Raw genomic sequence first — 27,500 nt, 5'->3', positions numbered from 1 at the left:
AAACGCAGAAGAGTTGAAGGCCACTATCAGAGCAACCTGGGCTCTCATAACACCTGAGCAGTGCCAGAAACTCATCGACTCCACGCCACGCCGCATTAACGCAGTAATTGAGGCAAAAGGAGCTCCAACCAAGTATTGAGTATTGTACATGCTCATATTTTTCATTTTCATACTTTTCAGTTGGCCAACATTTCTAAAAATCCCTTTTTTGTATTAGCCTTAAGTAATATTCTAATTTTGTGACACACGGAATTTTGGATTTTCATTTGTTGCCACTTCAAATCATCAAAATTAAATGAAATAAACATTTGAATGCATCAGTCTGTGTGCAATGAATAAATATAATGTACAAGTTACACCTTTTGAATGCAATTACTGAAATAAATCAAGTTTTTCAAAATATTCTAATTTACTGGCTTTTACCTGTAAGTTTGGATTAGACAGTTTGCGTTTCGATGCCGCTCAGAGACAAATTAGACTGGTAAAAATGATGTTAATTGGCCAAAATGTGCAGGGATTGGTTAAATTTCAATGAATTGGCGTGATTGCGACGCAAGTTACACGTTTAGCCATGTTATGCAAAACACTAATCTCCACTGCAGAGAACGTTGATTCTCAGGAGGACATCACCCTCTCTCTAAGCTTGTGTGTATTAGGAGGTCATGGCTCCAAAGGGCCACCAGAGGGAGCTGTAACAATAAAAACATGCACACATGATGCTCACTTATGGTGGAATTCATAAAGGTCCTGCATGTTCCCAAAGATGATGAGCTCCTTATTGATGATTCCTGGCGGGATCTCCTCCACCCCGCTGGTCATCTCCCACAGGTACGTCTGCAATACAGAAAAGGGAAGTTGGGTTCCTTGCAGTATGAAAAAGCATGTCAAAAAGAAAGAGTGAAACGTACGTCCATGCACTCTCGGAGGTCACGCACGTAGGTCTTTTCTGTCTGAATCAGCTCGGCCATGATGAACCTAAACAAATACATGATTGACTGTAATGTTAAATCATCACCTGCCAGCCTCTCCCATTTACTTTAATGGATAATGCATGTTTTTGTTTACTGTAAGACTTTCACAGGCTATAAAACACGTGACAGACGATGGCCGTCATGACGGTGATTTGTGCAGCTCGTTAAAAGGACACACATTTCCTCTCCTGTGAGCTGATGGCGCTTGACTGGCGCGTGTGCTGAGCAAGCAAAGGAGAGGCCAGGCAAGACACTTCAATCATGCCAATGCATTAGGAACCACGTGCCTTTGCACTGACTTATCCACCATGATCCAATATACATTTATCAATACGTTGCAGTTAACAAATGAGCCACGTACTCCTTTCTGCGAGCAGACTTGCGTTTCTCCTCATTGAGCTCGTGGGCGGCATCCCTCAGCTTGACCTCTGACCCTGGAGCTGTGGCCGGAATGATGTCCAACTGGAGATCCTTACTCTGAAAGCGAGAGAAAGGTGAAGTCCTTTATTTTGTTAACGCTGGCACCATGATAATGAAACAAAAAGTACAGGACAGCACTCCAATGAGTGTTTATTGCCACATAAACCCTTCCTCAGCGTGCACAAGCAACACTGATTTAGTAAAGGTGTGTGTCTACCAAAACACGTGCAAACCTGCAAGCACGCGCAAAGCTGATCTACAGAACGTGTGCAAAGTGGATTGCATGTGTTAAGTGAGCAGACTAAGGCTCATCACTGTTCTGCGAGCACTATTTAGCCCGTGTGAGAGGGAAGTGCAAACTGACAGTTCCACACAGGATCAGACCAGAATCCTCCGTCCTACGCCTGTGTGGCAACATTTTGGACGGCCAGAAATTAAAAATATTAAACACATTGTCTATTCAGTTACCGTATTTTCCGCACTATTAGCCGCACCTAAAAACCACAAATTTACTCAAAAGCTGACAGTGCGCCTTATAACCCGGTGCGCTTTATATATGGATTAATATTAAGATTCATTTTCATAAAGTTTAGGTCTCGCAACTACGGTAAACAGCCGCCATCTTTTTTCCCCGTAGAAGAGGAAGCGCTTCTTCTTCTACGGCAAGCAACCGCCAAGGTAAGCACCCGCCCCCATAGAAGAGGAAGCGCTTCTTCTTCTACTGTAAGCAACCACCCGCCCCCATAGAAGAAGAAGAAGGGCGCGGATATTACGTTTCATTTCCTCTGTGTGTTTACATCTGTAAAGACCACAAAATGGCTCCTACTAAGCGACAGGTTTCCGGTTCATGAAAAGACGCAATCTCTCCATCCGCACGCGGACTACTATTTCACAGCAACTGCCTAAAGACTTTCAAGAAAAGCTGGCTACTTTCCGTGCATATTGTAAAAACAAGATAGCTGAAAAAAAGATCCGGCCAGAGAACATTATCAACATGGACGAGGTTCCACTGACTTTTGATATTCCTGTGAACCGCACTGTGGATACAACGGGAGCACGTACGGTGAATATTCGCACCACAGGGAATGAGAAGTCATCCTTCACTGTGGTTCTAGCTTGCCATGCTAATGGCCAGAAACTTCCACCCATGGTGATATTCAAAAGGAAGACCTTGCCAAAAGAGACCTTTCCAGCCGGCGTCATCATAAAAGCTAACTCGAAGGGATGGATGGATGAAGAAAAGATGAGCGAGTGGTTAAGGGAAGTTTACGCGAAGAGGCCGGGTGGCTTTTTTCACGCAGCTCCGTCCATGTTGATATACGACTCCATGCGCGCCCACATCACGCTGGTTTTTAATATATTATTAAAGTTTGACTGACCTATCTGACTGTTTTTTTGACATTCCCTTTAGCGCAGTTAGATGCGGCTTATAACACGCGGCGGCTTATAGGTGGACAAAGTTTTGAAATATGCCGTTCATTGAAGGCGCGGCTTATAACCCAGGGCGGCTTATGGTGCGGAAAATACGGTACATAATTTTATAGCTGACTTAAAGGCCTACTGAAAGCCACTACAAGCGACCACGCAGTCTGATAGTTTATATATCAATGATGAAATCTTAACATTGCAACACATGCCAATACGGCCGGGTTAGTTTACTAAAGGGCAATTTTAAATTTCGCGCGACATATCCTGCTGAAAACGTCTCGGTATGATGACGTCAGCGCGTGACGTCACGGATTGTAGAGGACATTTTGGGACGGCATGGTGGCCAGCTATTAAGTCGTCTGTTTTCATCGCAAAATTCCACAGTATTCTGGACATCTGTGTTGGTGAATCTTTTGCAATTTGTTCAATGAACAATGGAGACAGCAAAGAAGAAAGCTGTAGGTGGGAAGCGGTGTATTGCGGCAGGTGTTGTGCTGGATAACGCACCCCCGCCGTAGAATGCACCCCTTGACTGTTGTGCCGGATAACACAGCCAGTGTTTCATTGTTTACATTCCCGAAAGATGACAGTCAAGCTTTACCATTGGCCTGTGGAGAACTGGGACAACAGAGACTCTTACCAGGAGGACTTTGAGTTGGACACGCAGACGCGGTACCGTGAGTACGCATGCAGCTGCGGCTTCCAAACATTTGATCGCTTGCCCGTACGTGCGTGCCGCTATGTGCATGTCACGTACGTAACTTTGGGGAAATATATGTGCTGTATGAACTTTGGGGAGGTGAACGGTACTTTGGGCTGTGGGATTGAGTGTGTTGTGCAGGTGTTTGAGTTGTATTGGCGCGTTATATGGACGGGAGGGGGGAGGTGTTTGTTATGCGGGATTAATTTGTGGCATATTAAATATAAGCCTGGTTGTGTTGTGGCTAATAGAGTATATATATGTCTTGTGTTTATTTACTGTTTTAGTCATTCCCAGCTGTATATCAGGTCCCACCCGCCTCTCACAGCATCTTCCCTATCTGAATCGCTCCCACTGCCCTCTAGTCCTTCACTCTCACTTTCCTCATCCACCAATCTTTTATCCTCGCTCAAATTAATGGGGAAATCGTTGCTTTCTCGGTCCGAATCGCTCTCGCTGCTGGTGGCCATGATTGTAAACAATGTGCAGATGTGAGGAGCTCCACAACCTGTGACGTCACGCTACTCGTCTGCTACTTCCGCTACAGGCAAGGCTTTTTTATCAGCGACCAAAAGTTGCGAACTTTATCGTTGATGTTCTCTACTAAATTTTTTCAGCAAAAATATGGCAATATCGCGAAATGATCAAGTATGACACATAGAATAGACCTGCTATCCCCGTTTAAATAAGAAAATCGCATTTCAGTAGGCCTTTAAGGGGTTGATTAAAACAAATTCAATTGATGCGTTTTGGTGTCCTTAAATATTATTTAATGAAGTTTATTTTACATAAAATATATATTATGAGAATATTTCCATCCATCCATCCATCTTCTTCCGCTTATCCGAGGTCGGGTCGCGGGGGCAGGAGCTTAAGCAGAGAAGCCGTCTCCCCAGCCACTTGGTCCAGCTCCTCCCGGGGGATCCCGAGGCGTTCCCAGGCCAGCCGGGAGACATAGTCTTCCCAACGTGTCCTGGGTCTTCCCCGTAGCCTCCTACCGGTCGGACGTGCCCTAAACACCTCCCTAGGGAGGCGCTCGGGTGGCATCCCGACCAGATGCCCGAACCACCTCATCTGGCTCCTCTCCATGTGGAGGAGCAGCGGCTTTACTTTGAGCTTCCCCCGGATGACAGAGCTTCTCACCCTATCTCTAAGGGAGAGCCCCGCCACCCGGCGGAGGAAACTCATTTGGGCCGCTTGTACCCGTGATCTTGTCCTTTCGGTCATAACCCAAAGCTCATGACCATAGGTGAGGATGGGAACGTAGATCGACCGGTAAATTGAGAGCTTTGCCTTCCGGCTCAGCTCCTTCTTCATCACAACGGATCGATACAGCGTCCGCATTACTGAAGACGCCGCACCGATCCGCCTGTCGATCTCACGATCCACTCTTCCCTCACTCGTGAAAAAGACTCTGAGGTACTTGAACTCCTCCACTTGGGGAAAGATCTCCTACCCAACCCGGAGATGGCACTCCACCCTTTTCCGGGCGAGAACCATGGACTCGGACTTGGAGGTGCTGATTCTCATCCCAGTCGCTTCACACTCGGCTGTGAACCGATCCAGTGAGAACTGAAGATCCTGGCCAGATGAAGCCATCAGGACCACATCATCTGCAAAAAGCAGAGACCTAATCCTGCAGCCACCAAACCGGATCCCCTCAACGCCTTGACTGTGCCTAGAAATTCTGTCCATAAAAGTTCTGAACAGAATGGGTGACAAAGGGCAGCCTTGGAGGAGTCCAACAATCACCGGAAACGTGTCCGACTTACTGCCGGCCATGTGAACCAAGCTCTGACACTGATCATACAGGGAGCGGACCGCCACAATCAGACAGTCCGATACCCCATACTCTCTGAGCACTCCCCACAGGACTTCCCGAGGGACACGGTTGAATGCCTTTTCCAAGTCCACAAAGCACAGAATATTTCTTGTATGAAAAAAACTTCTTGAAGTATGCGTTTTTTGTGTTTTAAGTGGGATAAGTGCAGCCCATGCACCTTTAGCGGTAAAAAAAAATGGTGTTATTAGCTGTGTTTCCATTGCAGTTTTTCGTAAAAAAAGCGATATTTCCATAAATGTTGACAATGCACATTTGCAACTTGTCGGTGTTTCCATTAAAGGGCGTTTTGCGTCATGAGCCGTAATTCTCGTCCCGCAAGATTCCACTCTGGGGAAGATGGAGGCTTTGTGATTGCATGGTTTTGGACAGTTGCGAATGGCAGCGGCCACCAATAAGGGATTTTGGTAGAGAATTGTGAACGAGGGATTCACAGACCAATTGTGGATTCAAGGGCCCCCTCGACATTGTTCGGGCATGCGGGTCGGCCTCTATTGCCAGGAAGGGACCGCCTCGCTTCCCCCAGCCGACCAGAAACGAGACCAAGACGACCCTAGTTGTCCTGCATCAGCTGTTCCATGTTTAGGTGCCCTGTAAAAAGTGTTTCCATCATGCTATTGCAACAGACTTCAATACTGAAACGTCTGTAAAACCACCTCATGAGAGCATAAAAATGTGATATTTGAGAGGTTTTTGGAAATATGGCTGTTTCCATTATCAGTTTCGCATTTCTAGGGGTAATGGAAATGCACCGATGCAGATTGACTGCACGACTGCTTCTGAAATGCCCATAACAAGTGGTAAATGTTACATAGCGAAACCATACCTGCCAACTTTTGAAATCAGAAAAACCTAGTAGCCAGGGTCCAGGGGCCGCAGGCCCCGGTAGAACCAGGACAAAGTCCTGGTGGGGGGTTCAGGGGGGCCCGACGCAAAATGATTATTAGCATTCAGACAGGTTAAAATGTTGCTAAAACCATCACTTTTCTATCAGTCACAGTGACTTTTCAAAACAAAAATATTACAGCAAAAATCATATGGGTTGATTGACATGTTTATTCTGTAAGCTAACTTCAATAGTTTGAAATTATTTTGACAGTTAATGCCAGTAATCCTGTCAACCTTTCACAAGACTTCAATTTGTTAATTGAAAGTATAAACAGTATAAACACGTTTTACAGTAAACAAATGGTAAAACAGTACTAAACAATTCCATAAAAAAAAAATTGGTGTCATTATTAACTTTCTGTCCAAGCTTGTATAATCTACTGCCTTGTTCAATTGTAAAAAATATTCTGTGCCTAAAATTCACATTTCTATCACAATTATCATACTGTAAACATGGTAAGCTAACTTCATTAAAATTAATAGTCCTGTCAATAGCATGGAATTACAATTCAAATGTAGTTTTTTTGTAAGCCTTTCAAAAGAATTCAAAATATGAAAAATTTATGAAAATTAATTTAAGCCATCAGACACTTGAAAAGTGGCACATCACATCTCTAATGTACCGTATTTTCCGCACCATAAGCCGCCCTGGGTTATAAGCCGCGCCTTCAATGAACGACATATTTCAAAACTGTGTCCACCTATAAGCCGCCCCGTGTTATAAGCCGCATCTAACTGCGCTAAAGGAATGTCAAAAAAACAGTCAGATAGGTCAGTCAAACTTTAATAATATATTAAAAACCAGCGTGATGTGGGCGCGCATGGAGTCGTATATCAACATGGACGGAGCTGCGTGAAAAAAGCCACCCGGCCTCTTCGCGTAAACTTCCCTTAACCACTCGCTCATCTTTTCTTCATCCATCCATCCCTTCGAGTTAGCTTTTATGATGACGCCGGCTGGAAAGGTCTCTTTTGGCAAGGTCTTCCTTTTGAATATCACCATGGGTGGAAGTTTCTGGCCATTAGCATGGCAAGCTAGAACCACAGTGAAGGATGACTTCTCATTCCCTGTGGTGCGAATATTCACCGTACGTGCTCCCGTTGTATCCACAGTGCGGTTCACAGGAATATCAAAAGTCAGTGGAACCTCGTCCATGTTGATAATGTTCTCTGGCCGGATCTTTTTTTCAGCTATCTTGTTTTTACAATATGCACGGAAAGTAGCCAGCTTTTCTTGAAAGTCTTTAGGCAGTTGCTGTGAAATAGTAGTCCGTGTGCGGATGGAGAGATTGCGTCTTTTCATGAACCGGAAACCTGTCGCTTAGTAGGAGCCATTTTGTGGTCTTTACAGATGTAAACACACAAAGGAAATGAAACGTAATATCCGCGCGCTTCTTCTTCTTCTATGGGGGCGGGTGGTTGCTTACAGTAGAAGAAGAAGCGCTTCCTCTTCTATGGGGGCGGGTGCTTACCTTGGCGGTTGCTTGCGTAGAAGAAGAAGCGCTTCCTCTTCTACGGGGAAAAAAGATGGCGGCTGTTTACCGTAGTTGCGAGACCTAAACTTTATGAAAATGAATCTTAATATTAATCCATATATAAAGCGCACCGGGTTATAAGCCGCACTGTCAGCTTTTGAGTAAATTTGTGGTTTTTAGGTGCGGCTAATAGTGCGGAAAATACGGTAATCATTTTGACTTTTCAACAGAAATAGCACTGCAAAAATATTAAGGACATACTTCTGTATTTTGGTAGTTATGCTGTCAACATTTAACAAGATTTCTTCAACTTGGACTTGAAAGCATAAATAGTATAAACACTTTTAACAGTATAACAGTACTAAACAATTCCAATAGATAACATTGGTGTCATTACCTTTTTGTTTGCTCAATTATTGCCTCCGTAAATAAAACTTCGGCATTTATCACATCCAAAGAATCTGGGCGACGAAAAACGTTGAAAGTTTTCCACTTGTATCGCTAGCAACGGCATTAGACTTGTGTTTTTTTGTCCCAACGTGGTCTTTACATCGCTAATTCCTCCGTGTCCGATCGAAAAATCTTTTCTGCACAAGGTGCAATTCGCGTAGTTTTCACCCTTTTTGGAACGGATAATTATTCCCGGATAGGCTTTTGAATATTCTTCACGGAATGACTGCAGTTTTCTTTTCGGTTTAAGACTCGTTTGCGATTTTTCTCCGGCTGATTCCATGATCGTTCGCTCGTTTGGAAACAATGGGCAACAGGTGCCTCGTGCTTGGCAGCGGTGCTATAAATAGCCTCGCGCATGGCATTCGGAATGGCTCGATAGGAAGTTACGGGAAGCAGTGTCGATTGCCATTGTTGTTACGCGATTTCGTGAATAAAACTTTTTAAAAAATATATTTTTTTAATTACCTAAAAACCACAAATTTACTCAAAAGCTGACAGTGCGGCTTTTAACCCGGTGCGCTTTATATATGGATAAATATTAAGATTCATTTTCATAAAGTTTAGGTCTCGCAACTTCGGTAAACAGCCGCCATCTTTTTTCCCGGTAGAACAGGAAGCGCTTCTTCTTCTACGCAAGCAACCGCCAAGGTAAGCACCCGCCCCCATAGAACAGGAAGCGCTTCTTCTTCTACTGTAAGCAACCACCCGCCCGCGTAGAAGAAGAAAAAGCGCGCGGATATCACCGTACGTTTCATTTCCTTTGTGTGTTTACATCTGTAAAGACCACAAAATGGCTCCTACTAAGCGACAAGGATCCGGTTCATGAAAAGACGCAATCTCTCCATCCGCACACGGATTACTACCGTATTTCACAGCAACTGATATTCCTGTGAACCGCACTGTGGATACAACGGGAGCACGTACGGTGAATATTCGCACCACAGGGAATGAGAAGTCATCCTTCACTGTGGTTCTAGCTTGCCATGCTAATGGCCAGAAACTTCCACCCATGGTGATATTCAAAAGGAAGACTTTGCCAAAAGAGACCTTTCCAGCCGGCGTCATCATAAAAGCTAACTCGAAGGGATGGATGAAGAAAAGATGAGCGAGTGGTTAAGGTAAGTTTAAGTTTACGCGAAGAGGTCGGGTGGCTTTTTTCACGCAGCTCTGTCCATGTTGATATACGTATGTTTGTGATTGCACATTTGCGTACATTTTGGGAGTGAACAGAGTTGTTAGAACGCTGGTTTTTAATATATTATTCAAGTTTGACTGACCTATCTGACTGTTTTTTTGACATTCCTTTAGCGCAGTTAGATGCGGCTTATAACACGGGGCGGCTTATAGGTGGACAAAGTTTTGAAATATGCCGTTCATTGAAGGCGCGGCTTTTAACCCAGGGCGCCTTATGGTGCGGAAAATACGGTAATGAAAAAACATATTTTTTATCACTGCAACCGTAACCCGGAATAGGTTGATGAAAACCGTACTAATTACGGGAAAACCAGAGTAGTTGGCAGGTATGCGAAACGCCGCAGGTAGGAGCATGACAACATGAATGTGCGGTAAATGAGTGTATCCATGGGGAAGCTCTCATTTAAAAAAGTTAATTCCTGCCACCTTTCCTTTGCACACAACACATTCATTAATAGTACACACTATTTCATAGTTTGCACACGCTGTGTGTAAAACAGGCCCCAAGTGTTGCTTGCGCAGGCTGAGGAAGTGTGGCAATAAACCCTGGAATTGGAGGGCTGTCCTGTACCTTTCTTTGAGAATTCAGCACCCAATCATACTTGTGAGGGTTCAGCGTGTTGGTTTGGAGCTCTGATTACCAGGATAGTGAAATAAATGCACACTTACAGCCTTGTTGGAGTCAGAGGAGATGCCCAAGGCTTTCTCCAAGCTGCAGCGATACTTGTCCATTCGCAGGGAGAAGTCTCTGTAGCGTTTGTCCACGGCCGTCACCCACTTTTTGATCTCTCCCGCGTGACTGTGACCTTTGTCGCAGAAACCGTCGGCCAGCTGGATGAGCAGCTTCACGCGCTCCTTGGTTTGCTGCAGGGGAGGGAAAGCAAAGGCGTTCCATGCGTGCACACAAGCGTGCGTCTGTGCGACCAACCTTGGCGGTGATGTGGAAGTCCTCGTGCTCCTTCAGCAGCTCCTGCGTGTGGTGGATACTTGAGCCAGTGGAGGTGTGTGTGGACAGGTAAAACTCGCCCGTGTCATGAATCCACTCCAGGGCCTGCAAATGTTTGCGTGAGATCACAAAAGCACCACAGGAAGATGCTCCTTTTACCTGTTTAGCACTGCGTTCAAACACCACATATTGCTGACATTGGTCCAGACGCCGCTTTCTCATGGTCCAGAAGTGGAGGACACGATTTTCTCTTTGCAGCAGCTCATTGAGGATGTCTGTGCACGACAACAAACGCTTCTTTAGCTCCCTCATTAGGAGACACGTCATAGTTAGGCTGATGACACACATTGCCAGGAACCAGAGGTGTGGACTCGAGTCACATGACTTGGACTCGAGTCAGACTCGAGTCATGAATTTGATGACTTTAGACTCGACTTGACAAAATGTAAAAAGACTTGCAACTCGACTTAGACTTTAACATCAATGACTTGTGACTTCACTTGGACTTGAGCCTTTTGAATTGACATGACTTGACATGACTTGCTACTTTCCCCAAAACCCAAAGATGAAAAAGTTATTCGGGAGCGCTCCGTATTTTTCATTGTGTACTTGTCTATCAGCGTTGCGTGTGTCAGCTGGTGTGCTCTCAGTACAACAGCCAATCAAATTAGATCTACTTTGTTTTCATCACACAGCATTCATCCAATCAAATCGCAGGACAACCAACGAAGAAGACATGTCCAAACCACACGCCAGTGAACAAAAAATGATACCTAAAATAATTTTGTTTGGGTATAAAAATTACGAGGTGGTCAACACAAAACGGTTTGCAGTATGCAACACATGCGGTTCGAAAATGACTGATGGAGAGGCAACAACTTCCAACTTCGTCCGGCATTTGAAGTTGCACAAAGAACGGTAAGTTTTGAATGTAAGATAACGTTTATTGGCTAAGTAACGTGACTTCTATTTGCTGTGTAGTTAAATCAGTGAGGCTGTAAACTCACTGCTAACGTTATAACGTTATTGCAAACACGGGAATCTGTTGCAGTTCACTACCTTATTCATACTTTTTGTTCAGTGATTTTTTTTAAGCAGGGTTACGTTAGTCAATATATCACACGTAACGTTAGACGGCGGTCAGCAGCACCGCGTATTTTAGCCACCTAAAAAAAGACAAAAATAGTAAAATAAAGGTCAAATAAATACTACGCCCCCATCGTGCACAAATGACTGACAGACTCTTGGCTAATTTGGTCTTTTGCAAATGCAATGCAGCATAGGGCCCTGACATATAAAAAGTACAACTTTGTTGTTATGTTCACGTATATGTCATGTTTTTTCAATGTTAACACTTTTGTACAAATAAGTACATTTGCACTTTATTTTTCAATGTGTTTGTTCTGTAAAGGAATGAGTTAATGTTTAAAATGACTGGTTAATAGTGCTATTATAAAGTGCAATGTCAGCACAATTTTCTTTCCTGCAATTTAAAATGCACTTGTTTTAATAAATAAATACAGCGTTTGAAAAGCATACACAATCTGTGTTAATATATTAGTCTGTGGTTAAAAGGACTTGAAAGGACTCGAAACTCAAAATGCAGGACTTAGGACTTGACTTGAGACTTTCCAGTCTTGACTTTGGACTTGACTCGGGGCTTGCCTGTCTTGACTCGGGACTTGACTCGGACTTGAGGGCAAAGACTTGAGACTTACTTGTGACTTGCAAAACAATGACTTGGTCCCACCTCTGCCAGGAACCTTTTTAGACATGGATGGCAGTCAACTAGTGCATGCTTTGGTTTCCTGTCCTTTAGACAACGATAATGCCTTGCTCTCTGGTCTTCCCACAAAGCATGTCAAAACCCTTCCATTTTTGCTGCACACGTGCTAACGAGGACCGGAGGGCGGGAGCACATTACACCAGTTTTAAAGTCGCTGCATTGGCACCCCGTTCGCTTGAGGGTACATTTCAAAGTTTTATTACTCGTTTTTAAATGTCTTAATGGCCTTAATCCGCCTCACCTGCTTTTACCGTATCAAGCCTTGCGGATCCTGCGGGCCTCTGGCACTGGTCTTTTATCTTTATCAAATATCAAAACAAAGACCCACGGTGAGGCGGCATTTAGCCACCATGGCCCACCTGTGGAACAGCCTGCCAGAGAGCATCAGAACTGCAGAGACTGGTGAATTTTTTTTTTTAAAGAAAGGCTAAAGACACACATTTTTAGTCAGACTTTTTACTGATCATGTTTAACTCTATTTTTATTTATTTATTGCTATTGTCCGCTCCTGAGGCAGCGGACAAGTACCGACAGGCCAAGCGGTGTGCGGCTTCAGCGGTCGCAGAGGCAAAAACTCGGACATGGGAGGAGTTCGGTGAGGCCATGGAAAACGACTTCCGGACGGCTTCGAAGCAATTCTGGACCACCATCCGCCGCCTCAGGAAGGGGAAGCAGTGCACTATCAACACCGTGTATGGCGAGGATGGTGTTCTGCTGACCTCGACTGCGGATGTTGTGGATCGGTGGAGGGAATACTTCGAAGACCTCCTCAATCCCACCAACACGTCTTCCTATGAGGAAGCAGTGCCTGGGGAGTCTGTGGTGGGCTCTCCTATTTCTGGGGCTGAGGTTGCTGAGGTAGTTAAAAAGCTCCTCGGTGGCAAGGCCCCGGGGGTAGATGAGATCCGCCCGGAGTTCCTTAAGGCTCTGGATGCTGTGGGGCTGTCTTGGTTGACAAGACTCTGCAGCATCGCGTGGACATCGGGGGCGGTACCACTGGATTGGCAGACCGGGGTGGTGGTTCCTCTCTTTAAGAAGGGGAACCGGAGGGTGTGTTCTAACTATCGTGGGATCACACTCCTCAGCCTTCCCGGTAAGGTCTATTCAGGTGTACTGGAGAGGAGGCTACGCCGGATAGTCGAACCTCGGATTCAGGAGGAACAGTGTGGTTTTCGTCCTGGTCGTGGAACTGTGGACCAGCTCTATACTCTCGGCAGGGTCCTTGAGGGTGCATGGGAGTTTGCCCAACCAGTCTACATGTGTTTTGTGGACTTGGAGAAGGCATTCGACCGTGTCCCTCGGGAAGTCTTATGGGGAGTGCTCAGAGAGTACGGGGTATCGGACTGTCTGATTGTGGCAGTCCGCTCCCTGTATGATCAGTGCCAGAGCTTGGTCCGCATTGCCGGTAGTAAGTCGGACACGTTTCCAGTGAGGGTTGGACTCTGCCAAGGCTGCCCTTTGTCACCCATTCTGTTCTGAACTTTTATGGACAGAATTTCTAGGCGCAGTCAAGGCGTTGAGGGGATCTGGTTTGGTGGCTGCAGGATTAGGTCTCTGCTTTTTGAAGATGATGTGGTCCTGATGGCTTCATCTGGCCAGGATCTTCAGCTCTCACTGGATCAGTTAGCAGCTGAGTGTGAAGCGACTGGGATGAGAATCAGCACCTCCAAGTCCGAGTCCATGGTTCTCGCCCGGAAAAGGGTGGAGTGCCATCTCCGGGTTGGGGAGGAGATCTTGCCCCAAGTGGAGGAGTTCAAGTACCTCGGAGTCTTGTTCACGAGTGAGGGAAGAGTGGATCGTGAGATCGACAGGCGGATCGGTGCGGCGTCTTCAGTAATGCGGACGCTGTATCGATCCGTTGTGGTGAAGAAGGAGCTGAGCCGGAAGGCAAAGCTCTCAATTTACCGGTCGATCTACGTTCCCATCCTCACCTATGGTCATGAGCTTTGGGTTATGACCGAAAGGACAAGATCACGGGTACAAGCGGCCGAAATGAGTTTCCTCCGCCGGGTGGCGGGTCTCTCCCTTAGAGATAGGGTGAGAAGCTCTGCCATCCGGGAGGAGCTCAAAATAAAGCCGCTGCTCCTCCACATGGAGAGGAGCCAGATGAGGTGGTTCGGGCATCTGGTCAGGATGCCACCCGAACGCCTCCCTAGGGAGGTGTTTAGGGCACGTCCGACCGGTAGGAGGCCGCGGGGAAGACCCAGGACACGTTGGGAAGACTATGTCTCCCGGCTGGCCTGGGAACGCCTCGGGGTCCCACAGGAAGAGCTGGACGAAGTGGCTGGGGAGAGGGAAGTCTGGGCTTCCCTGCTTAGGCTGCTGCCCCCGCGACCCGACCTCGGATAAGCGGAAGAAGATGGATGGATGGATATTATAAATACTACTATTCTCTCAGCGTTTTGTTTTTATTAATGTATTATTTATATTTTATTGTTACATATATTTCATCAAATGGTTCATACTATTTTTAGGTGGCGTTAATTGTACTTTTTCTCAATCCTCAGTGCCATGCCGTGTTTGGTTATTGCGTGTGTTCTCTTCGTTGCGTACAGCACTTTGTGTTTGCCACTTGCCTGTGTATGAAAAGTGCTGTATGAATAAAGTTGGATTGTTTGGAGTGTAGTTTGGCTTTGCTCTCATTCTAATATCCCCAAACTCACTTTTAACTTGCTGCTCCGGCGCTTTGACGTGACTCAGCATTCCTGGCATGTTGACGCTGTTCCGGTGCATGTACTTGAGGAAGACGTCAGCGTTTCTCCTGGCCAGAGTGCAGGCCTGATTGGAAGCACAGTTGTGAACTTTGTTTCAATGCATTGGGGTGGCGCTCACCTTGAGGAAGGCTTCCTTCTGCTCCAGGTGTTTACTGATCATGGGGGTCACGTGATCCGTTTCACAGTTGGGGCCCAGCTTGTCTGCACCTCCACACCAGTCCTCCTCCCTCTTGTACTCCTGCTCCAAGCTTTCCAACACACTGCACACCTGCAGGGAACAGAATGGGTAGTTGGCGTCATGCTCCGTGTAAATGGAGGGGAAACTTCTCAGAGGCAACGTGGTTTTTATACCATGGCTGGAGGCAACATCCAATTAGGGCTGCACGGTTATGGCCCAAATAATAATCCCGTTCATTTTCATCAATATTGAAATCACAATTACTCATGTTAGGTAAAACATAGTGAGGGGGTGTGAACGTGACATCGTATCATTTGTAGTAAAACACAGTAAGCCCTTGTTTATCGCTGTTAAACGCTTCCGAACATGACTGCAATAAATCAAGTAGGAATCATTCATTATAAATCCAATAGCTAGAACATGAAAAACATGTTTACTACCTTCTAAATACATTTTTCTAAATTATGAGAACCCTCCAGACATGAAATAATACCTTTTAGTCATTTTTACACTCTTTTAATCCAATACAGTAATTCTGCCTAAGGTTGAGCCAATCAGTGACCACGATACTGAACAGTGTGATCTGATTGGTTTGGTTTCATTTTGTGGCCAATTCTACTGTAATTTGAAATAGTTGTAGTTTATTTACCCATGTAATGCTTAATTTGGGACAAAAATGTTCAAGGATATGCTCTTAAAAACACACGAAAAAACAACATATGAAGCGCAATGTGGCCTGTGACAAACAAACATTATCTATATACCGTATTTTCCGCACTATAAGGCGCACCTAAAAACCACAGTTTTTCTCTAAAGCTGACAGTGCGCCTTATAACCCGGTGCGCTTTATATATGGATAAATATTAAGATTCATTTTCATAAAGTTTCGGTCTCGCAACTTCGGTAAACAGCCGCCATCTTTTTTCCCGGTAGAACAGGAAGCGCTTCTTCTTCTACGCAAGCAACCGCCAAGGTAAGCACCCGCCCCCATAGAACAGGAAGCGCTTCTTCTTCTACTGTAAGCAACCACCCGCCCGCGTAGAAGAAGAAAAAGCGCGCGGATATACCGTACGTTTCATTTCCTTTGTGTGTTTACATCTGTAAAGACCACAAAATGGCTCCTACCAAGTGACAGGGATCCGGTTCATGAAAAGACGCAATCTCTCCATCCGCACACGGATTACTATTTCACAGCAACTGATATTCCTGTGAACCGCACTGTGGATACAATGGGAGCACGTACGGTGAATATTCGCACCACAGGGAATGAGAAGTCATCCTTCACTGTGGTTCTAGCTTGCCATGCTAATGGCCAGAAACTTCCACCCATGGTGATATTCAAAAGGAAGACCTTGCCAAAAGAGACCTTTCCAGCCGGCGTCATCATAAAAGCTAACTCGAAAGGATGGATGAAGAAAAGATGAGCGAGTGGTTAAGGTAAGTTTAAGTTTCACGCAGCTCTGTCCATGTTGATATACGTATGTTTGTGATTGCACATTTGCGTACATTTTGGGAGTGAACAGAGTTGTTAGAACGCTGGTTTTTAATATATTATTAAAGTTTGACTGACCTATCTGACTGTTTTTTTGACATTCCTTTAGCGCAGTTAGATGCGGCTTACAACACGGGGCGGCTTATAGGTGGACAAAGTTTTGAAATATGCCGTTCATTGAAGGCGCGGCTTATAACCCAGGGCGCCTTATGGTGCGGAAAATACGGTAAATAAATGCTATCCATGTATTCAAAGATGAATATTTGTGTTTTTGCTCTTTATTATATGGACTTTTTCTCAATGCATGATACCTCTAGCTCTATCTATCCATTTTTTTATGCTTTTTTTCGGGGTCATAAAAAAACAGGCATGTTCCGTGGGTGGCCCACGCATCATCAATTGGACACCCTTGCTTGCCTGAATCATACATTTGGTCGTTTGTAGTGTGAAACATGTAGACTAAAATATATCAGAATTTAGTTCACCAATTAGCCTCACGTGAAAACACATTCTTGTGCATAAATTCCAATCGGGAGCATGATGGCGATTGATTGCGCAACCCTACATCGAAAGATTGTCCTACTTGTTCCGAGGTCTTGTAGAAGGCCACGGAGGCGTTGACCAGCTTGAGCCGGTCCTCCATCTTCAACATGAGCTGCTGCCAGTGTGATGCTACGCTCTCCGCACAGTCTCTGATCAGGTCCATGTCATAGTGGTTGGCCTGGAGCAGAGCCTCGGCCTTCTGTTGAACCTGCAGAGCGCTCTGGTGGGTCTTCTGCAGGCGGGAAGTGGAGAGTCGGGATGAACAAAGTGGATAACTAGGCAACGATGGAGACAGGAAGGGCTTGAATGAACCTCGATGGCGTGCTGGAACTGTTCATGTTCCCTCTGAAGCTGCTCCGCTTCCTGCAGGGAGCTGGCTGTGATCACACCTGCGTTCAGCATTGACTCGCCATTGCGAATCCAACCAAGAACCTGTGCAAACAAAAAACATGGAAAAACAGGAACCCTAAATAAGTCAAAGGTCTGAGGTGTCCTCCACCTACCTGTTTGACCTCGGCCTGCAGGTGTCTCAGCTGGACGCACTGCTCCAGGTGCCTGCGGTGCTGCTCTGCTGCCAGGTCCAGCTCTTGCTGCTTCTCATGGAGGAACTCCAGCAAGTCCTGAACGCGGGTCGCCATGTCCACATCGCGGTCGCACAGTAGCTCCACGCCTGGGGGACGGACACGGTCACATGACATATAGAGGACTACAACGTGTCCCACTGGACTAGTGGTTCTCAAAGTGTGGCGGGCTCCATCGAGTGGTATGCCAAAGAACCACTTCAATATTTTAATGACGTGACACGAGTCGTTACCAAAGGTTTAGCAACCTTCAGTGGAAGTCGTTACAATCAGACTACTGTAGGCTGAAGTCGAGGCCAAAATATAAGAGACAAATAGAATGGTCTTACGCCGTCATTTCTGTCACTCAACATGCATGGGAAGCCAAAGTTTCAGATAAACCACAATGTTTCCCACATTGTCCACCTCAGATAAACCACAATGTTTCCCACATTGTCCACCTCAGATAAGCCACAATGTTCCCCACATTGTCCACCTCAGATAAACCCCAATGTTCCCCACATTGTCCACCTCAGATAAACCAGTGTTCCCCACATTGTCCACCTCAGATAAGCCACAATGTTCCCCACATTGTCCACCTCAGATAAACCACAGTGTTCCCCACATTGTCCACCTCAGATAAACCACAATGTTCCCCACATTGTCCACCTCAGATAAACCACAATGTTCCCCACATTGTCCACCTCAGATAAACCCCAATGTTCCCCACATTGTCCACCTCAGATAAGCCACAATGTTCCCCACATTGTCCACCTCAGATAAACCAGTGTTCCCCACATTGTCCACCTCAGATAAACCACAATGTTCCCCACATTGTCCACCTCAGATAAACCACAGTGTTCCCCACATTGTCCACCTCAGATAAACCACAATGTTCCCCACATTGTCCACCTCAGATAAACCCCAATGTTCCCCACATTGTCCACCTCAGATAAACCACAATGTTCCCCACATTGTCCACCTCAGATAAACCCCAATGTTCCCCACATTGTCCACCTCAGATAAACCCCAATGTTACCCACATTGTCCACCTCAGATAAACCCCAATGTTCCCCACATTGTCCACCTCAGATAAACCACAGTGTTCCCCACATTGTCCACCTCAGATAAACCCCAATGTTCCCCACATTGTCCACCTCAGATAAACCACAATGTTCCCCACATTGTCCACCTCAGATAAGCCACAATGTTCCCCACATTGTCCACCTCAGATAAACCCCAATGTTCCCCACATTGTCCACCTCAGATAAACCCCAATGTTCCCCACATTGTCCACCTCAGATAAACCCCAATGTTACCCACATTGTCCACCTCAGATAAACCCCAATGTTCCCCACATTGTCCACCTCAGATAAACCACAGTGTTCCCCACATTGTCCACCTCAGATAAGCCACAATGTTCCCCACATTGTCCACCTCAGATAAACCACAGTGTTCCCCACATTGTCCACCTCAGATAAACCACAATGTTCCCCACATTGTCCACCTCAGATAAACCACAATGTTCCCCACATTGTCCACCTCAGATAAACCACAGTGTTCCCCACATTGTCCACACCAGACAACCAACATGCAGAACACATGTCAACAAAGACCAACATTGGCACCAGTGTTGGGTTAGTTACTGTAAAACAGTAACTAGTTACAGTTACTAGTTACTTTATTTCAAAAGTAACTCAGTTACTAACTCAGTTACTTACACCAAAAAGTAATGCGTTACTGTGAAAAGTAACTATTTAGTTACTTCTTCTACTTTTTTTTTTTTTTAAAGCTCCCATTAATGCCCTTTTAGCCTTCATTTTAGTACTGTTATTGCACTGGAGAATAATACAATCTGTTGATCAACTTGACATACATTTGCATCACTGAACTCTGCTAAGCAATGTGCTCTACATACAACACACAAAGACAAAGATATGTTGCAAAGGGCCAATTTATTTCAGGCCAGAACAAATTGACAAAACTATTTTAAATAGCTGCAACATAACATACATAAGTAACAAACAGCATAATAACACTAACACTAACACTAACACTAACCACGTTAAACCCAGATTCCGAACTAATAAAGGTCTTAACTCATTCTCTTTCTATGCCACTTCAATATGGAATGCACTCCCAACAGGTGTAAAAGAAAGGGCATCTCTATCCTCCTTCAAAACCGCACTAAAAGAACATCTCCAGGCAACTACAACCCTAAACTAACACCCTCCCTTCCACATAATACCTCTTCGGATTGTAAATAATCAAATGTAGACACTTTTTCTTATACTTTCTGATCTCTCTCTCTGTGTCCACTACTTGCTGTACATATCCTACCAAGTCAGTCCTACACTGTTCCAATGTCCATTTCTCTGATGATGCAATTGTTGATGACTGAAGTGTTGATACCAACCAAACCTAACCCCCCCCCCTCCATATCCCACACCCCGGATTGTAAATAATGTAAATAATTCAATGTATATACCCTGATGATTATCTTGTGTGATGACTGTATTATGATGTTAGTATATATTTGATAGTATATATCTGTATCTGGACCCCGACTTAAACAAGTTAAAAAACTTATTTGGGTGTTACCATTTAGTGGTCAATTGTACGGAATATGTACTGTACTGTGCAATCTACTAATAAAAGTTTCAATCAATCACTCAATCAATCAACAACATAGCTGTAAAGCTGGCTTCACCTAAGGAAGACACACGTGACATACACAGAGCCTAACCAGGCAGATTTGAATTGTTGTTTTGGGCAGTAGACGGGATCTTTGATCCAAGACACAACTTACATTTAACTAAAATGTTCTTTTCTTTGTGCTCGACAAAAGAAAAGAAGTGAGAATATCTCATACTTGCCAACCCTCCCGAATTTCACTGCCTCTCCCTGGGACAACCATTCTCCAAATTTCTGCCGATTTCCAGCCGGACTTAAGGCACGCCCCCTCCCGGTCTGTGCGGATCTGAGTGGGGACAGCCTGTCGTCACGTCCGCTTGGCCAACCAAAAAGTAACCACAGAACACTATACCGTATAGGCGTATAGTGTTCTGTGGTTACTTTTTTTTTTGGCCAACGGTTGTATTGCGCACCCCCCTCCCACACTCAGACACACAGTCACACGCACACACAGAGAGCGCAGAGGAAGAATCAGAAGCACGTCTCTGCTTCGCTGGAATAAAACACACTCAGATCCTCAGTTTCTAGCCGATACTACATAAAAAGTAACGTAAAATAACGCAGTAACGCATCATGTAGTAACGGTAACTGAGTTATTGAATATAAAAAAATAACGCGTTAGATTACTAGTTACCGCCGAAACTAACGGCGTTACAGTAACGCGTTACTTTGTAACGCGTTAGTCCCAACACTGATTGGCACATACCAATGATGCCTTTAAGGCCATGGGAAAACACAACATCTGTCAAACTCCATGTGGAGCATACAATAACATAGGTTTGCTACAATATAAATTAAATAAAAAAAGATTAAATACTATCCAAAATATCTTTGTGACAGATGACAAGAAAATGAAGAGATATTGTACAAATTAAGTGTCTTAAGTTGGCAAGTGCTTCTGGGTACATGACGGTTTTATTAAACCTCTAAGTACATTTTCTTTTTTTTTTTTAAAACGGCATTTTTATATTTATTTTATTACAATGTTTATTTAACAAATGTGCAATACATTGTATGTAATATGTACAGTGTTTTATTTTCCTATGTTCAAACTGTTACTGTTCAAAATGTGTGCAATGTTACAGTGGCCAAAATGTTGAAAAAAGTACTTGTTAAATAAAACCTCTGCCTTGTTTTTAATGAATCTTTAGGCCTACTACGCTACAGTCTTTCAATGTTGATCTTTAAGGTGGTACTTGGGGAGCCAAGTGTTTTCTACTTAGTGAAACAAGTTTGAGAATCAAAGCACGAGACATCAGCTCATTTTTCATGCAGTTTGTCCCATGAAATAATTTGGACATTCATTGTGAATGTTAAAAGACTATTTTCACCATTTACATCAGGGAGCTTGTGTGTGATGTAAGCGTTTTCTTGTGCAGCTACTGGAAGAACTTAACATGTCTCCACAAACACCGACCGAAGCAGACCCTCAAAACACCTGCGCAGCGTCAACACTGAACTCTGTGTGCTCGGCCAGCTCCTACTTAAAACAACCTGATGAATAATGGCCGAGCGAGTTCAGACGACTCACCAGACGCCTGGACTTCATTGACATATTGAAGCAGCTCCTGTCCCTGGTGGATGACATCAAAGGTGAGGTTGTTCATGGTCAAGGCCTTGTCGGCGTGATGCTGCAGCCTCTGCTCGGCCACTGTCAGGTCCTCCGTGTCGAAATCATTCATCTGACCCGTCAGCTCCTCATTCCACGACTCCAGGTCAGAGATAATCTGAGAGAGCGGAACAAGATGCGGACATTGAACAACGGAAGACAAACTAGCAACAATACACACACCAGAGATTATTGGCATAATATTTGGCATTTTGACTTATACCGCTATTCTTTTTTTTACACAACTTCAACAGAACTGCATCAGCAGATACAATATATACACATATGATACCAGTATTTAGTCCATCCATCCATCTTCTTCCGCTTATCCGAGGTCGGGTCGCGGGGGCAGCAGCCTAAGCAAGGAAGCCAGACTTCCCTCTCCCCAGCCACTTCATCCAGCTCTTCCCGGGGGATCCCGAGGCGTTCCCAGGCCAGCCGGGAGACATAGTCTTCCCAACGTGTCCTGGGTCTTCCCCGTGGCCTCCTACCGGTCGGACGTGCCCTAAACACCTCCCTAGGGAGGCGATCGGGTGGCATCCTGACCAGATGCCCGAACCACCTCATCTGGCTCCTCTCGATGTGGAGGAGCAGCGGCTTTACTTTGAGCTTCCCTCGGATGACAGAGCTTCTCACCCTATCTCTAAGGGAGAGCCCCGCCACCCGGCGAAGGAAACTCATTTCGGCCGCTTGTACCCGTGATCTTGTCCTTTCGGTCATAACCCAAAGCTCATGACCATAGGTGAGGATGGGAACGTAGATCGACCGGTAAATTGAGAGCTTTGCCTTCCGGCTCAGCTCCTTCTTCACCACAACGGATCGGTACAGCGTCCACATTACTGAAGACGCCGCACCGATCCGCCTGTCGATCTCACGATCCACTCTTTTCTCACTCCTGAACAAGACTCCGAGGTACTTGAACTCCTCCACTTGGGGCAGGGTCTCCTCCGCCACACGGAGATGGCACTCCAACCTTTTCAGGGCGAGAACCATGGAATCGGACTTGGAGGTGCTGATTCTCATCCCAGTCGCTTCACACTCAACTAGGAACCGATCCAGTGAGAGCTGAAGATCCTGGCCGGATGAAGCCATCAGGACCACATCATCTGCAAAAAGCAGAGACCTAATCCTGCAGCCACCAAACCAGATCCCCTCAACGCCTTGACTGCGCCTAGAAATTCTGTCCATAAAAGTTATGAACAGAATGGGTGACAAAGGGCAGCCTTGGCGGAGTCCAACCCTCACTGGAAACGTGTCCGACTTACTGCCGGCAATGCGGACCAAGCTCTGACACTGATCATACAGGGAGTGGACCGCCACAATCAGACAGTCCGATACCCCATACTCTCTGAGCACTCCCCACAGGACTTCCCGAGGGACACGGTCGAATGCCTTCTCCAAGTCCACAAAGCACATGTAGACTGGTCGGGCAAACTCCCATGCACCCTCAAGGACCCTGCCGAGAGTATAGAGCTGGTCCACAGTTCCACGACCAGGACGAAAACCACACTGTTCCTCCTGAATCCGAGGTTCGACTATCCGGCGTAGCCTCCTCTCTAGTACACCTGAATAGACCTCACCGGGAAGGCAGAGGAGTGTGATCCCACGATAGTTAGAACACACCCTCTGGTTCCCCTTCTTAAAGAGAGGAACCACCACCCCCGATGTCCACGCGATGCTGCAGAGTCTTGTCAACCAGGACAGCCCCACAGCATCCAGAGCCTTAAGGAACTCCGGGCGGCTCTCATCTACCCCCGGGGCCTTGCCACCGAGGAGCTTTTTAACTACCTCAGCAACCTCAGCCCCAGAAATAGGAAAGCCCACCACATATTCCCCAGGCACTGCTTCCTCATAGGAAGACGTGTTGGTGGGATTGAGGAGGTCTTCGAAGTATTCCCTCCACCGATCCACAACATCCGCAGTCGAGGTGGTCCAGAATCGCTTCGAAGCCCTCTGGAAGTCGTTTTCCATGGCTTCCCCGAACTCCTCCCATGTCCGAGTTTTTGCCTTCGCAACCGCTGAAGCCGCACACCGCTTGGCCTGTCGGTACCTGTCCGCTGCCTCAGGAGTCCCATGAGCCAAAAGAACCCGATAGGACTCCTTCTTCAGCTTGACGGCATCCCTCACCGCCGGTGTCCACCAACGGGTTCTAGGATTACCGCTACGACAGGCACCAACTACCTTGCGGCCACAGCTCCAAACAGCCGCCTCGACAATAGAGGTGCGGAACATGGTCCACTCGGACTCAATGTCCAGCACCTCCCTCGTGGCATGTTCAATGTTCTTCCGGAGGTGGGAATTGAAACTCTCTCTGACAGGAGACTCTGCCAGATGTTCCCAGCAAACCCTCACAATGCGTTTGGGCCTGCCAGGTCTGTCCGGCATCCTCCCCCACCATCGCAGCCAACTCACCACCAGGTGGTGATCGGTAGAAAGCTCCGCCCCTCTCTTCACCTGAGTGTCCAAAACATGAGGCCGCAAATCCGATGACACAACTACAAAGTCGATCATGGAACCGCGGCCTAGGGTGTCCTGGTGCCAAGTGCACGTATGGACACCCTTATGTTTGAACATGGTGTTCATTATGGACAATCTGTGACGGGCACAAAAGTCCAATAAAAAAACACCACTCGGGTTCAGATCCGGGCAGCCATTGTTCCCAATCACGCCTCTCCAGGTTTCACTGTTGTTGCCAACATGAGCGTTGAAGTCCCCCAGTAGAACGAGGGAATCACCCGGGGGAGCACTCTCAAGTACTCCCTCGAGCGAATCCAAAAAAGGTGGGTACTCTGAGCTGCCACAGTCAGGACCCGTCCCCCCACCCGAAGGCGGAGGGAAGCTACCCTCTCGTCCACCGGGTTGAACTCCAACGTGCAGGCTCTGAGCCGGGGGGCAACAAGAATTGCCACCCCAGCCCGTCCCCTCTCACTGCCGGCAACGCCAGAGTGGAAGAGAGTCCAGCCCCTCTCGAGAGAACTGGTTCCAGAGCCCTTGCTGTGCGTCGAAGTGAGTCTGACTATATCTTGCCGGAACTTCTCGACCTCGCGCACTAGCTCAGGCTCCTTCCCCCCCAGCGAGGTGACGTTCCACGTCCCAAGAGCTAGCTTCTGTAGCCGAGGATCAGACCGCCAAGTGCCCTGCCTTCGGCTTCCGCCCAGCTCACACTGCACCCGACCTCTATGGCCCCTGCTATGGGTGGTGAGCCCATTGGAGGGGGGACCCACGTTGCCTCTTCGGGCTGTGCCCGGCCGGGCCCCATGGGGACAGGCCCGGCCACCAGGCGCTCGCCATCGTGCCCCAACTCCGGACCTGGCTCCAGAGGGTAGCCCCGGTGACCCGCGTCCGGGCGAGGGAAATCCGGCTCCTTTCTTTTTATTCTTCATGGAGGTCTTCGAGCTGCTCTTTGTCTGATCCCTCACCTAGGACCAGTTTGTCTTGGGAGACCCTACCAGGGGGCATAAAGCCCCCGGACAACATAGCTCCTAGGATCATTGGGACACGCAAACTCCTCTACCACGTTAAGGTGGCAGCTCAGAGAGGAGTATTTAGTATTTAGTATTTCAAATAATTTTATTTGGTAAAGTAGATCGTAATAACTGTTTGCCTGACATGAGAAAAGTCCCATTTTTGCTGGAGCCCTTTTTTTAATCATTTAAGAATACAAATTACTGTCATTGTCAGTAGTTCTCCCCAAATGACTTTAAAAATCTGACAGGGCATTTACCGTGAATTCGCTGACGGTAATAATAAAAAATTTTAAAAAAACAAAACAAAAAACGAGCAAAAACAACGAGAAGGTGTTTTATTGTTTTATGGCGCTATCTTTTGGACAAGTCTGCTCACCGCAGGTGCTGCAGTGTCCTTCCATTTACAGGTAGTGCTTTTCTTTTTTCCAACCGGAGTTCTGTTCAGTCCTCTCGCCGTCCATAACTTTTCTACTTGTACGGATTCTTCATTCACTACTCAAAGCGACGTTAGTCATTTTACAATATAACTAAAACTGCTTACATTAATTACACCGTCTCGTGTTTGATGTCTGTAGGAATGTTTTCATGCATGCTATCGTGATGGAATGACGCTAGCGTCGTTATCATTAGCTAATATACTAACACGTTTATGAGTGTCTGTGTAAGTAATATCAACTTACAATGGCATTCTTTTTGTATAGTTTCACTTTTACAAGTTCCTCAGTGAGCTCACCAGACGTCACCGTGGAGTTATTGAGTATTTTTAGCTGATGCGAAAGCTATCTTCCGCAGCCAGTGTTTCTTTCCTGGCGTCTACTGCAGCGATAGAGTCGCTCGAAAAGCCGATGTCTGCAACACTCGGAGTGTGGGCTCATTAAAGGAAGGCCACAAGTTTCATGTTCCGTGAATCTATCAAATAACGTGACATAGAAGAACATGAAGATGACAGAAAATATATCTCTGACAAAAATCCAAACTTTGTGTAACTATCTTGATAAATAGGAGACTTACATAAGTAAAGAAAATCAGGCAGCAGCTCACACATTCTCCTACTTTCTATAACATATCGGGAGAAAGGATGTCAGCCATCTTCATACCTGCCAACTTTTGAAATCAGAAAAACCTAGTAGCCAGGGTCCAGGGGCTGAAGGCCCCGTTAGGTCCAGGACAAAGTCCTGGTGGGGGGTTCAGGCCGACGCAAAATGATTATTAGCATTCAGACAGGTTAAAATGTTGCTAAAATCATCACTTTTCTATCAGTCACAGTGACTTTTCAAAACAGAAATATTACAGCAAAAATCATATGGGTTGTTGACATGTTTATTCTGTAAGCTAACTTCAATAGTTTGAAATTATTTTGACAGTTAATGCCAGTTATCCTGTCAACCTTTCACAAGACTTCAATTTGTTAATTGAAAGTATAAACAGTATAAACACTTTTTACAGTAAACAAATGGTAAAACAGTACTAAACAATTCCATTGGTGTCATTATTAACTTTCTGTCCAAGCTTGTATAATCTACTGCCTTGTTCAATTGTAAAAAATATTCTGTGCCTAAAATTCACATTTCTATCACAATTATCATACTGTAAACATGGTAAGCTAACTTCATTAAAATTAATAGTCCTGTCAACAGCATGGAATTACAATTCAAATGTAGTTTTTTTGTAAGCCTTTCAAAAGAATTCAAAATATGAAAAATTCATGAAAATTAATTGAAGCCATCAGACACTTGAAAAGTGGCACATCACATCTCTAATGTAATCATTTTAACTTTTCAACAGAAATAGCACTGCAAAAATATTAAGGACATACTTCTGTATTTTGGTAGTTATGCTGTCAACATTTAACAAGATTTCTTCAACTTGGACTTGAAAGCATAAATAGTACAAACACTTTTAACAGTATAACAGTACTAAACAATTCCAATAGATAACATTGGTGTCATTACCTTTTTGTGGCTAAAATCCAAATTTATTCTATCAGATTGATCATACTGCAAAAATGATATGGTAACTTTATGATAAGTTTACTTCATTAAAATGTAATTCAATAGCATCATAGAATTAAGAAGTAATATAATAGTATGATAGTTATATGTTACTTGTTTTGAACATGTTATCGTTATCACAAATAAAAAG

General features: G+C 45.5%; 1 protein-coding gene across 3 annotated transcripts in view; it reads right to left on the bottom strand.

Annotated features, from left to right (window-relative positions):
* The window catches only part of LOC133620811 (triple functional domain protein-like), a 263,468-nt gene that overhangs the window by 91,267 nt on the left and 144,701 nt on the right, over nucleotides 1-27,500 (bottom strand). For all 3 annotated transcript variants that reach the window (XM_061982390.2, XM_061982387.2, XM_061982388.2), the window contains exons 18-29: nucleotides 21,814-22,009; nucleotides 17,532-17,698; nucleotides 17,341-17,460; nucleotides 17,069-17,260; nucleotides 14,934-15,083; nucleotides 14,765-14,879; nucleotides 10,475-10,590; nucleotides 10,298-10,420; nucleotides 10,039-10,233; nucleotides 1,333-1,448; nucleotides 909-975; nucleotides 725-834 (exon numbers count right to left, since the gene is read on the bottom strand). In XM_061982390.2, the coding sequence (XP_061838374.2) occupies nucleotides 725-834; nucleotides 909-975; nucleotides 1,333-1,448; nucleotides 10,039-10,233; nucleotides 10,298-10,420; nucleotides 10,475-10,590; nucleotides 14,765-14,879; nucleotides 14,934-15,083; nucleotides 17,069-17,260; nucleotides 17,341-17,460; nucleotides 17,532-17,698; nucleotides 21,814-22,009 (1,667 nt within the window). The remainder of the gene's footprint in view (nucleotides 1-724; nucleotides 835-908; nucleotides 976-1,332; nucleotides 1,449-10,038; nucleotides 10,234-10,297; nucleotides 10,421-10,474; nucleotides 10,591-14,764; nucleotides 14,880-14,933; nucleotides 15,084-17,068; nucleotides 17,261-17,340; nucleotides 17,461-17,531; nucleotides 17,699-21,813; nucleotides 22,010-27,500) is intronic.

The sequence above is a fragment of the Nerophis lumbriciformis genome, linkage group LG21 (assembly GCF_033978685.3).
Source record: "Nerophis lumbriciformis linkage group LG21, RoL_Nlum_v2.1, whole genome shotgun sequence".
In the NCBI taxonomy this organism is placed as follows: Eukaryota; Metazoa; Chordata; class Actinopteri; order Syngnathiformes; family Syngnathidae; genus Nerophis; species Nerophis lumbriciformis.
The sequence above is the reverse complement of the archived record's forward strand: the minus strand, read 5'-3'. Positions and strand labels throughout refer to the sequence as shown.